The sequence below is a fragment of the Enhydra lutris genome, unplaced genomic scaffold, assembly GCF_002288905.1.
Source record: "Enhydra lutris kenyoni isolate GAN:26980312 unplaced genomic scaffold, ASM228890v2 scaffoldscaffold86, whole genome shotgun sequence".
Lineage (NCBI taxonomy): Eukaryota > Metazoa > Chordata > Mammalia > Carnivora > Mustelidae > Enhydra > Enhydra lutris.
Window position 1 is genome coordinate 2,296,511 of NW_019154170.1, and position 13,029 is coordinate 2,309,539.

Genomic DNA, 13,029 nt, shown 5'->3' on the forward strand with positions numbered 1-13,029 from the left:
TGGCATTGCAACAGTGGGACAGCCTGGGGCCGTGCACAGTCAGGGCTCGGGGGAGGCTGAGGTAGGACGGGGCCCTGGGAGGAGGAGCCTGGAGAGCGTCCAGCCCTCTCCTGATTCTTTTTTTTTTTTTTAAGATTTTATTTATTTGACAGACAGAGATCACAAGTAGGCAGAGAGGCAGGCAGAGAGACGGGGGCGGGAGAGGGGAAGCAGGCTCCCTGCTGAGCAGAGAGCCCGATGCGGGGCTCGATCCCAGGACCCCGAGATCATGGCCTGAGGTGAAGGCAGAAGGCTTAACCCACTGAGCCACCCAGGTGCCCCAGCCCTCCCCTGATTCTAATAGTACCACTGGTGAAAGACTTCTAGAAGCTTATGGAAATGACCACCACAAGGCCCTGCATTTCCTTGCTGCCTTTGTCTGGAGGACCTGTAGTGAGGGTGACTGTCTCCCCTCTTCTTTAGAAGGTGGCAAGGACTGGTCCAAAGGCTCTGGCGTGGTGGACTGATGCCTTGCCCTTGCCCCCTGGAAGCCTCCCAACCCTACCCTAGGCTTCTGGCGTCGAGCACAAAGCCCGTGGTGCGACCGGGAGGCCTGGCTTGCCCCTGTGGACCCTCCAGACTCCTATTTGGCTAAGCCTCTCCTGGTCCCCCAGGTCACCTCCATCCTGATGCCTCGGTTTGCCCAAGCACCTACATTTCCCCAGGGCTGTGTTAGGCTCCCTCCCATGGCCTCTGAGCTTATCCCCATGACACCTTAAAGACCTCACTTGTCCTGGGAGACTGCTGCCTGCCTGGGGGGAGGGGCCTGGCTGTGTCCTCTCCAAATTCCCCAGCACCTTACCCCGCTGTGTGCTGTGTGAGAGAAAGGAAAGGAGGGAGGAAGGTCAGGCCGAGGAGTGCCTTAAGGTGGCTGCAGTGGGCTGGGCACCCACAAGGCTGTGCCCTTCCTCACGTGCACATGGGGCTGGGGTGGGGTGGGGGGCGCAGCTCACCAGCCTGTGTTTGGTGTTCCCGTCGTAAGTGTAGCCGTCCTCATAGATGATGGCCTGCAGGCCCAGGGAGTGGGGGTTGCTCACCATTGCCTGGCAGGGGCCGGAGAGGAGAAGCACACACAGATGTTCTGGGCTAGTAGGCAAAAAGGGGTGCCACTGGCCGGGGGGGTGGGGAGTGGGTCTCATCCACACGTATCCTCGTGCACCTTCCCACTGAAAACCAAGCTTGCTCTGCAAAAGCGGGTGCCCCTCTGATTCCCGAATGTGCTGCACTTCAACTACTCCCCAGCTTTGGCCACACAGAGACACAGCTGTGTCTCTGCAGACAGCCCAGAGCTGCAGATCCCTGACCCAGAGGCCCGACCTGCACAGGAGGAGCTGGGAAGGAGAGGCTGAGATAAGAGCCCGAGCCAGCCTGGTGTCCCCTTCCAGGCACTGGACCCGGCTGGCTGGACGTTGTCCCATGACCTTGCATTAATCGCCCCACCCCCACCGTTTTCAGCTCTGTTACTTGTACCGGGGGGGCCAGGCTTGGACATTTGGGCTTCAGGTCCGGGGAGACCCACTGTCTCTGGAGCATCTCCCGCTGCCTGAGGGAAGGCATGAGTCAGGCTCCGGCCAGACTAAGAGGAAGAGGAGCTTATGGGAAGCGCGGGGCAGCCCTGGAGAAGGGTGAAGAACCGGGCGCACAGGTCCCGGGAGAGGAGGCCAGACAGGCAGAGGGTCATTGAGGAGCAGGACAGGGCATGTCTACAAAGCATCCTGAGCGAGGTCTCCCCCTGGAGACCCCAGGAGACTCTGAGAGCCTAGGGCCCTGGGGAGCCCCCCGTCTCAGGAGCGCCCATCAAACTCGGGAGGCGGCCTTACCAGCGGGATCAGGGACATGCCGGGCCTCGGGATCATCAGGGCGGTCAGCTCCAATTTGCTGTTCATGTCAATGGTATACATTTTGTTGTCAAATTCTCCTTCCAGAAGTTCCGCCTGGGCAGAAACGCCGAACAAATCCATGAATTAAACCAAACTCCTGTTCCCAAAAGCAGAATGGACAAGCAGGTGGGAGGCCTTCAGTGGTCTCCCCCAGGGATGGAACTTTCCACTCTGTCACTCATGCTAGTGTCTTCCCGGCTAGATCCTGCAGGCCCCCGAAGACCCGAGGTCCACCCCATCACCCCACCGCAGGGCCTCCTCTCTCCAGAAGTGCCCCCCCAACACCTGACTTTTTCCACAATTGCTTTCTTGCTATGTGTGCATCCCTAGGTGATGGGACTTAGTCCTGCCCATTTTCAAACGTTGTTCTCTTGAAGGCTCCTTCAATCCCCAGGTCCCCCGCCTCATCCCTTTCTTTCCATTTCCAAGCAGCTTTGAAGCGCCCAGGAAGCTGGACCTGTAGATTCCCACGGTCTGGATTTTCCTGGCGCAGGTAGGCATGTTGCTTTGTGCTCAGAGCTTCTGGCAGATCGGCAGCTGGATCCACTGGGCTTGGGTTGGATCGCGTTGGCAAGACTCAACGGGTGGTTGATCCTCCATCAGCAGCGCCTGGGGCTGGCCGCCGCCCTTTTTGATGTTGGGGTTGCCGCAAGACTACATTCTATCATTCTGTCTGCACACATTTGCCGGGGGAGTTTTACAGACTCTCTCCTACTTCTACTTTTTGCCGACCCATTGGAAGAGTTGCAAGGGAAGACGGGATGAAGGCTTGCATCTTGCCTTTTATTTACCCCATGTTCAAGGAAACGGATTGGCTTCCTGCCGTCCTGGCAAGGCAGCCAGCCAATGAGATGCTTCTTGGAGAAGCGGCTGATTCCAGGTCTGGGTTGGAGAAAAGGCCAAGAGAACCTGGAACTTCCTGCCCTTGCTACGGGACTGTCGAAGTGGATCCTATCTCCCGGCTAATATGGTGCCTGCCAGGCTTCTCCACTACCAAGTGACTACTCCCCCTTTCCAGACTGTTGCCTGTGTGCACATGACCGAGACCAGTCCAGCCTCAGGCGGGGGGGTTAAACTCCTCTAGGAGGGAGTGTAGGCAAGCACATTACTCAGAGTTCTTCTGTAGGGGGGATGTGTCTCTGCTCCTTTATTTACTCAGTCACTTATTTATATCCCTGTGGACTCAAATTATCCAACTAATTGCCCCAGCCTTCTCTTTTTAAATTAAATTAAATTTACTTATTTGACAGAGAGAAAGCATAAGCAGGCAAAGTAGTAGGCAGAAGGAGAGGGAGAAGCAGGCTGCCCACTGAGCAGGGAGTCCGATGTGGGGCTCAATCCCAAGACCCTGGGATCATGACCTAAGCCGAAGGCAGACGCTTAACCAACTGAGCCACCCAGGTGCCCCTGTCCCAGCTTTCATCCATGGGCTTTTTGCTGTTTGTTTTAGTTTTTCGTTTTTGGTTTTTGTTTTGGAGTAGGCTGCACACCCAACGTGGGGCTCGGACTCACAACCCCAAGATCAAGAGTCACACGCTCTTCCAGCTGAGCCCGCCAGGCCACCCATCATCCATGGGTTTTGTTATGCTATGTAGTTGCTGTTTGGGTGCTTTGTTTTTTTGTTTTGTATTTTGTTGTCATTTTTGGTGGGATTTGGGAAAACTTCTGGCTAGTGGCACAGCCGCCTTCCTCAACAGAGTTCAAGGGGCCAAGCATTTGCACAAAAGCCTACTACTGCTGACTCTCGATCTCTCTTTTTCTCCTCCATGTGTGCCTAAGACCAGCAATTTCCAGACATGGGATTTCAAGAGCCCACAAGGAAATCCCCATGGCTAGGGATGGATATTTTACAGTGGCAAGTCAAGAAAACAAGAAAAAAAAAAAAAACACTCCCATCTATCAGCACCATCATTTCACAAAAGGGTATTTTAATAAATCGATATCCTTGGTGTGTGGCGCAGACACTTTCATTTTTTTCTCAGATCACTAAGTGCCATGGATTCAAAGGCCATTTGGAGATGGACACCCTGAAACCTCTCTGTGATTCTTCTGCAGCCCTTCAGAAGGGGAGCGGCCCGGCAGACACAGGACACCGAGTCAGCTGGGCACCACGGAGCACAGCACTGACCTTATTTCTGATTCCGTGGATTTCAGAGCATTGAGAGATGGGATGAGGTTGCTGGACAGGGCAGACCCCGAGATGGCATTTCCTTGGGAATGTAAATGGGTGCTGGAAAACAGTCCAGGGTTGCCTCTAAAAATTAAAAGTAGAGCTACCCTATGGCCCAGCAATCCCGCTTCTGGGTGTGTATCTATAGGAAATGAAATGACTGCCTTAAAGAGGTATCTCCTCCCATATTTACTGCAGCTCCGCGTGTCAAGACATGAAATCAACCTAAGTGTCCATGAACGGATGAATGGATTAAAATTTGTGATATGGGGGCGCCTGGGTGGCTCAGTGGGTTAAAACCTTTGTCTTCAGCTCAGGTCATGATCCCAGGGTCCTGGGATCAAGCCCCACATCGGACTCTGCTTGGCGGGGAGCCTGCTCCACCCCCACCCCTTGCCTGCCTCTCTGCCTACTTGTGATCTCTGTCAAATAAATAAATAAAATCTTTTTTAAAAAAATAAATAAAATTTGTGAAATGGGGATGCCTAGGTGGCTCCTTCCATTAAGCATTTGCCTTTGGCTCAGGTCATGATCTCAGGGTCCTGGGATGGAGCCCCGCATCGGGCTCTCAACTTGGTGGGAAGCCTGCTTCCTCCTCTCTCTCCCTCTCTCTCTGCCTGCCTCTCCACCTTCTTGTGATCTCTCTCTCCGTGTCAAATAAATAAATAAAATCTTTTAAAAAAGAAATGAAAAAGCCAAACTCATAGATACTGAGAAAAGATTGGAGGTTGCCAGGAGTGGGGGGCAGAGATGGGCAAAATGGGCGAAGTTGTTCAAAAAGCTACAAGGGTTCGGTTGGGAGATAAAGCTGTTGTGGGGATGTCACGCCCAGCGCGGTGACAGCAGGTAACAGCCCTGCACTGCGCGCGGGGAAGTGCCAAGAGAGGAAACCCTGAAAGTGCCCATCGCCGGAAAAAAGCAATGTGTGATTCCGCCCTGGGGACAGTTTAAACATTCAAAGTGAAAGAAATGGTGTTCTCCTGCACTTCTGACCCATGGGATTGCCAGGGTCTGCGGGAGTGGATTCGGGAGGGGCCCCGAGATGCTACCGTGCTACTTCTGTCCCGCGGCTGGTCCCCTCCCCATGGTATGCGCAGTCCCCTTCCGCAAACAGGTCCTTGGCTCATCCTTAGGCAGTTGGCCTGGTGGACTGACGTCATTGCTACCCGAAGGTGTGGACTCTGATGGGCTCACCCCCAGCCCTGCGATTGGCGCGGGAGTGGGCCTGTCATCTCCCCTGAGCCAATGAGATGCGGGAGACACTCGAGGGGGCGGGGATTTCTCAGGGCATCTGCAGAGCTCGGAGGAGAGACCCTGTCTCTTGCCCTGGATACTGTGCGAGGCTGCCCGTCTGCGCCTGCCAGCTCGATGCGATATGAGAACCCAGGGCTTCCCAGCGGCATCTAGCTGGATCTTCAGGGTGAAGCAGGGAACACCCCCGCAGGCAGGGTGGACAGATGGACAGGAGCTGCCTCCTTGCTGGCCTGACCCGAGTTGCTGAAATCAAGCCTCGCCGGAGGTCTTCCCCCATCAGACCTTCTGGCTGCGCGGGGCAACAGTTGCTTCTGCGGCGTAACCCCATTCGATTGGGACTTTCTGTTACTCGAAGAACGAGTCAAAATCGATGCATCCATGTTTCCATAGTTCTAGAATTTCCCCCCGCTTTGAGCGAGGGTCAAGGCTGACCCCAGGGCTAGGTGGAAGCCTTGAGCCCAATCAAACCTCCCTCTTCAGAGCTCTCCAGGTCAGATTCCGGAGAACACTGACCATTCCTTTGCTGGAGGAGGAAGCAGCCCCCGCAAGCACATCATTTGTTTTATCCTCTTCCAAACCATTGTTAAGGGTTGGCCGGCTTCCTTATTACAAAGAGTCTACTAAAGTGATGTATGTTTCTATCCGAAACAAGGGGCATGAAACCCACATGAGTCGAGGGGGTGAGCCTTTGGGGGCAGTGGTGGCTGGCTGCCAGATTCAGTTGTTTAGGTGAAATTCAGGAATAAGTGCCCGTCCTGTCCCCTGTTTTCCCCCAGCAACACCCATCAGAGCTTTAGGGTGTGGTTACCAATCACAAATGCCCAGCTCTGGCTCTGTTAGGTTTGCTTTTTTTTTTTTTTTTTGGAAAGAGTGCCCAGAACATTGATCCAAACAGCAATGATCACATACTTTGCAAACGTCAACTTGGAGTTGGGGATCCATAAGAATCGCCTGGATGTTCACAGAACACTTCTGGAAATCGAAAGCTGGAAACATCAAATCGGGGACTGGGGTCAGTATTTCCATTCTCCCCACATCAGTGAACATCAGGGCTGCGTCCTGGGACCAGATGTTTTGGCCTGCAAACTAAGAGGAAAGCAATTTCAGGAATCAGTTCATTCTTTTTTTTTTTTTTAAGATTTAATTTATTTGACAGAGAGAGATCACAAGTGGGCAGAGAGGCAAGCAGAGAGAGAGAGAGAGAGGAGGAAGCAGGCTCCCTGCAGAGCAGAGAGCCCAATGTGGGACTCGATCCCAGGACCCTGAGATCATGACCTGAGCTGAAGGCAGAGGCTTAACCCACTGAGCCACCCAGGTGCCCGGAATCAGGTCATTCTAAGTCATTTTTGAGGATGCCAATTTTACCTTACGTTACGTTTCAGGTTTAAAGAAGGTAGACCAAACAAACAAACAGAGAAAGAAAATCACCGGCACACTTTGTGGAAATACCTGCTCTCCAGCTTCATTCATTCCTTGGTGATGAATAATGGAAACTCCATCTTTCCTCAGCAGAGAGGATAGGCAGGAACTAAGTCTAGACTTACACACAGGTCCTAGATGGCTCTGGAGAGTCAGGACGAAGGCTACAGACCCTCACCCAGAAAACGCCCTGGGCGTCAGAATGTCAGGGTGAAGGCTTCAAGGAGACGGCCCTATATTCCTTGTCCTATCCTATGCCAATGTCAGGCAGCCTTCTGGAACAACAGTGTTTGCAGCTCAAGCAGCAAAAGGACCAAAGTAGGGATCATCACACGTAAGGACTTTTCTGGCTCAGCTGCTGATGAGCTAAGGGGCCTGAGGAAAGAGGCAAACTTCAGTTTTTCCTCCCTTGTAAAAGTTGGATCCTATGCTCTCCTTCCTGGGGCTTTGTGAGAATGAAATAGAAACAGATAGGCATGATATCTAAGGTAGTGTGAAATGACCCCTCCCTGCCACCACTTCCTACCTCTCTGCGCCTCTGTTTTCCAGTCTGTCCAATGAGGACCATATAAGGCTCTACTTCTTTTCTTTCTGGCTTTTTATTTTTTTTTTAAGTTTATTTATTTATTTATTTTTAGCCCCCCACCGGGGCTCAAACTCATGATCCTGAGATCAATAGTCACATGCTCTCCAACTGAGCCAGCCAGGCCCCCGTAAGGTTCCACTTCTTAAGATGCTGGTTGGGATTGGGATGCCTGGGTGTCTCAGTTGGTTGGGCCTCTGCCTTCGGCTCAGGTCATGGTCCTGGGATCCTGGGTTATGGTCCTGAGGGGATCCTTACTCTGTGGGAAACCTGCTTCTTCCTCTGCCTGAGTTTCCCCATGCTTGTGCTCTCTCTCTCTCTGACAAATAAATAAATAAAATCTAAAAAAAAAAAAAAAAAAAGATGATGGGGGCGCCTGGATGGCTCAGTGGGTTAAGCCTCTGCCTTCGGCTCAGGTCATGATCTCGGGGTCCTGGGATCGAGCCCTACATGGGGCTCTCTGCTCAGTGGGGAGCCTGCTTCCCCTCTCTCTCTGCCTGCCTCTCTGCCTGCTTGTGATCTCTCTCTCTGTCAAATAAACAAATAAAATCTTTTAAAAAATGATGATTGGGATTAAATGAGGGAGCAGGTGGGAAACGCTCAGACTAGCATCTGCCGTCTTCTCGGGGCTCAATAGGTTTTAGCTGCTGTTGTCGTGATTTTCACAACCAGTAAAATCACTACTAATGTTAAATTTTTTCAATATTAAAGTTTACTCAATATTAATTAAGTTATTACTCTTATTGAAGTACTATGATTGTTTCAATAACTAGAGTGATTTCTAGCCTTCAGAAAAAGGACAGAGGGACGCCTGGGTGGCTCAGTTGGTTAAGCAGCTGCCTTCGGCTCAGGTCATGATCCCAGCGTCCTGGGATCGAGTCCCACATCAGGCTCCTTGCTCGGCAGGGAGCCTGCTTCTCCCTCTGCCTCTGCCTGCCATTCTGTCTGCCTGTGCTCGCTCTCCCTCTCTCTCTCTGACAAATAAATAAATAAAATCTTTAAAAAAAAAAAAAAAAAAGAAAAAGGACAGAAGTTTGAGACTAGCAGGGCGCCTGGCTGGCTCAGTGGGTTAACCATCCAACTCTTGATTTCGGCTCAGGTCATGATCTCAGGGTTGTGAAATCAAGTCTTGCTTTGGGCTCTACTTTGAGCGTGGAACCTACTTAAGATTCTCTCTTCCCGGGTGCCAGGGTGGCTCAGTCATTGGGCACCTGCCTTCGGCTCAGGTCATGATTCCAGGGTCCTGGGATTGAGCCCCACATCTGGCTCCCTGCTCAGCGGGAAGCCCGCTTCTCCCTCTCCCACTCCCCCTGCTTGCGTTCCCTCTCTGTCTCTCTCTCTCTATCAAATAAATAAATAAATAAATTTTTTAAAAAAAGGTTTTATTTATTTATTTGTCAGGGACAGAGGGAGAGAGAGCGAGCGAGCACAGGCAGAGAGGCAGGCAGAGGCAGAGGGAGAAGCAGGTTCCCTGCCGAGCAAGGAGCCCGATGCGGGACTCGATCCCAGGACACCGGGATCATGACCTGAGCCGAAGGCAGCGCTTAACCAACTGAGCCACCCAGGCGTCCCTAAATAAAATCTTTTTAAAAAAATTTCTCTTCACCTCTCTCTCTGCCCCTGGCCCCCACCACCTGCTTGCTCTCAAAAAAAAAAAAAAAAAAAAAAAAAAAAAAAGTTTGAGAACAATACCATTTCCTCACTGATGGGTAACAACACTACTTTGATTTTACCTACTTTGATTAGAGAACTTGACAGGATTCCCAAGCTGCCGTAATACAAATTGTTCTCCTGGGTTAAAACTGCCAGTTCATATTCATCTAGGAAAGACCAACAAGATGAAATCAAATTGAAATGAGGTTGTTTCAATGGACAAAAATATAAAAAATAGAAGAAGTTTATTATAATTTTTTTTAAGAGACAGAGAGTGAGCAGTGGGGGGGTGGTGGTGGCAGGGACAGAGGGAGAGAGAGGGAGAGAGAGAATCCCAAGCAGGCTCCACGCTCAGCATGGAGTCCGATGCGCGGCTCGATCTCATGACCCTGAGATCATGACACAAGCCGAAATCAAGAGTCAGACGCTTAAGCAACTAAGCCAACCAGGTGCCCCAAGGGACTTCAACTGTACTTGGGATATATATATATTTTTTAAATCCTTTAAAGGACCATGCACTACTGGTTTAATTATAAGAGCATTTTATATCACGGATCTCTGTAACTCTAAGTTAATTTAAACAGCTACAGGGACACAGACGGTAGGATGTTATGGGATGATCGGCAAACAGGGGAGACACTGACTTAGCACCCAAGTGACCCCCCCCAGCGTGTCCCACTCTCTGCCTCTAAGTTTGTAGCTCAGGAGCTGTGTGAGGAGAAACACTAGTCAGGCGAAGCTCATCTTTAGGGATAGCAGCGGGACAACAATGGAGCAGCAAAGAAATCCTGAGATGCTCTTTGCGATGGCTTGAAATGTGTCCCTTCCAAAAAAGGTATGTAGCAGTCCTAACCCCCAGGACCTCAGAAGGTGACTGTATTTGGAGATCAGATCTTTAAAGAGGTGATTAAGTTAAAAGGAGGCCATCGGGGTAGGTCCGAATCCAGGAGGACTTGTGTCCTTGTAAAAAGGGGAGGAATTTGGACACAACCGCGCACAAAGGGATCGCAGTGTGGAGACACTGGGTGGGGGAGGGGTGCAGCTATCTATAAGCCAAGGAGACAGACCTGGGGAAGATCCTTCCCTGGAGCCTATGCCCAGAGGGCGGCCCTGCTGACACTTGATTTCAGGACATCTGCCGTTCTAAGGCCCCCAGTGTGTGGGCATGGCTGCAGCGGTCCCAGGAAGCCAGCATCCCATCCCCATTCTACCTCACGGTGCAAGAGGACAGAAGTCTATGCCGGGAATTGTTCTCGAATATGCGATAATCACGTCTGCGTTTGGGTTTAGGTTGGTCTGGTTCGGTTTTGGCTGGACGGGGTCTAGCGGGTCAATGGTTAGCAAGCCCCGCAGAAGGCACTTCTAGAAAACTACCCATAGGCAGGGCACGCACTGGCAGCAACGCTGTGGATGGTGAGGTTGGCTTCAGAAATGGATGAATACAAGGTGTTCGGTCCTTCTCGCACATGGACAGGGTAGACGAGCTGACCTGTGAGACGACAGAGCGGAGTCACGAGGAAAGGGACCCCCCACTGCTGAAATGCAGAGCGATCCCGCCGCCTGCCCAGGCCTTGGTGAGGGACTCAAATGATACCTGGTGGGGGAAAGCACAGCACCGAGGCGCGGGGCAGAAGGCGCCTGGGTTCCAGAAAACCAACCCCGTGCGCCCCCATGGGACAGGAATGCGGCACATCAGCTGCAGAGCTCACGAGAAAGGCTGTCTCACTGCGGGAGGCGTGGACGTCATGGAATGCCTTTCACTGTATGGGTAACATGTGTAAGGAAGGAGAGCTTCTCGAACAAGCTCTCCAAATGGACGGGCCAGCCTTGAGCCCTTCTCTTGCTCGGGGGTAGGGGGGTGGGAGAGGGTGGGGAAGAGGGTGGGGATCGGTTGTGTTCAGGAACCCTGGCTGGTGCTCAGAGTGGGTGGTCTTGCAGACACACCTGTGCCCAGGGGTCCCCGACAGTACCCCTTTCCTCCTGGGGGAGGGGGGGCTGCCTTCTGCTTCTGGTCTCATTCTTGCCGGCGGGCATTGCTGGGATTCCTCAGCTAGGTCAGCGGGAGGAGCTGTGCTGTTTCAGAGTTCTCTCTGGCCAGGGGAAGTCCAAGCGGGGACGCTGACCTTGGTGCCAAAACAAGGCTTGTGGTTCTTGGAGGGAAGACTTGGGCTCTGCCCTAGGTGACTGATGGATGACTTTCAGACCCTACCCAAGTGGCCCTAAGGACTCCAGGGGGCAGGAAACTGGGGCAGGGTATGGGCTGGGGGGGAGGGGAGAGATGGGACACAGCCAGGCTGCCATCCAGAATGGGCGGGTCCCCGTCTATGGGAGGTAGGAGAGAGAAAAACCGGCCGGACACCCAGAGCCTGGGCCTGGCTCACCTGAGTTTCTGGAAACCAACAGGCTCTTCTCAAACCAGAAGATTAGAATGCCTTTCTGGCCTGGGGTGATGAGGATGCCCAGGGTCCCGTTGTAGTCGAAGGGCAGCCCAAAACTGCTGTTCAAGGGGTGTTCTGAGTAACTGAACCTAGCCTGAGAGGAAAGACCACGGAATTTGGGAGAAGGAATCACGGGCTCAGCAGTAGCAGGGGTCCACGAGATTGGGGCTTTGCTCAGAGACTTCCTTCAGACCTTATAATCTGGGCTGGTGTTCTCAGCTTGGGGCGGCCCTGCCCTCAGGGGACACTGGACGATGTTCCCAGGGGGATAAGAGGGAATGTCAGGACTGGGGGTGCTCCCGGGATGGCATGGGGGGGCTTCTCCACACCCCACAGTGCGTGGGATGGCCCCCAGACACAGAACTCGTCTTCATTCAATGTGCACAGTGGGAGGCTGAAAAGCCCTGTCCTCTCCTTCTGGGCTGCCAGACAGCGCCCAGGGCAGGATGGATGGCGCTGGACCCCCAATGTGGCCACCTCCCGGACATGGCGGTGGGGAAAGAGGGGTAGTTAATTAGGGGGTGTAGTTAAGGGGCACCTCAACGGACCTTAGGCTAGGAATGCAAACGTGCAGGGAGCGGGCCTCCGAAGGCTGCAGCACATTTGCTCCGCCCCCTGTCCCAGGTGTGGACATGCCAGCCAAAGCCCACAGTGCGTCTGCCCACCCTCCCAGGGTGGACACTCGCCAGCCAAAGCCTGTGGGATTGCAGGTGGGCAGCCTGAGAAATCGTGCATAGGTGGTAACCCTGGACTCTGCGGTCACTCAGTCACTCGGGAGCAGAGCAGGGCCCGGGCACTTGATGCTAATGAGAGCACTCTGGGCGGGGACTATGCTAATGAAACACTCTGGGAGGGGATGGGACCCAGCACGTGGTCAGAGGGTGGGAGCTTCCACCCCGGAGGTCAGCCCAACCCCCCTGAAGCTTCCTGACAGCGGGGCTCCCCTGAGCCCCCAGAGCCGCACATCCCACCTACGCAGGGTGTAATACCGTATTTGACCTTTTTCTGCCTTAATATTTTTTCTTCAAATGCAGTTTACATGGACTGACTCCTCTACTTAACTTAGTCTTATTCTAAATAATGATACCCGTGAGGTCACAGGTGTCAGGTACTGATCTTCCAGATACCCATGAAAATAATCATTAACAAAGAGTTCAGCGTGAAGCATTTAACACAGTCTTGTGCATTGTCAGCGAAAGTACACCGCACTTTGTATCTTATCCTTAGTGTTCAGCACAGTGCTTAGCCCCTCTAGACACTACTTAAATACTGCAAAGTGCATGACTGAATGAGCAGATGAAACGGGGAGGAGGGTGGTAGTTTGTGAGTAGGAAGACAGGCACATGGATGAATAGGTAGGTGACTAGATGGGTGAATGGCTGAGTAGGCAGGTGCACGGGTAGATGGGTGAATGGATAGATAAGTAGGTAAATGGATGGAGGGAAGGTCGAGGGAGGGATGGATGGACAGATGGATAAGTAGGTCTGATAGGTGGGTGGGTGGGTGCTGGGTGGGTGGATGGATGGATGGATGGATGGTTGGTTGGATAGATGGATGGATGGGTGGATGGTTGGGTGGATGGATGTTGGTTGG

At 52.7% G+C, this 13,029-nt stretch overlaps 1 protein-coding gene across 1 annotated transcript in view; it reads right to left on the reverse strand.

Annotated features, from left to right (window-relative positions):
* The window catches only part of LOC111161833 (cation channel sperm associated auxiliary subunit delta), a 47,320-nt gene that overhangs the window by 16,480 nt on the left and 17,811 nt on the right, over window positions 1-13,029 (reverse strand). The window contains exons 9-14 of the mRNA XM_022525839.1: window positions 11,380-11,530; window positions 10,392-10,487; window positions 9,083-9,165; window positions 6,253-6,429; window positions 1,860-1,973; window positions 993-1,082 (exon numbers count right to left, since the gene is read on the reverse strand). Coding sequence (XP_022381547.1) covers window positions 993-1,082; window positions 1,860-1,973; window positions 6,253-6,429; window positions 9,083-9,165; window positions 10,392-10,487; window positions 11,380-11,530 — 711 coding nt within the window. The remainder of the gene's footprint in view (window positions 1-992; window positions 1,083-1,859; window positions 1,974-6,252; window positions 6,430-9,082; window positions 9,166-10,391; window positions 10,488-11,379; window positions 11,531-13,029) is intronic.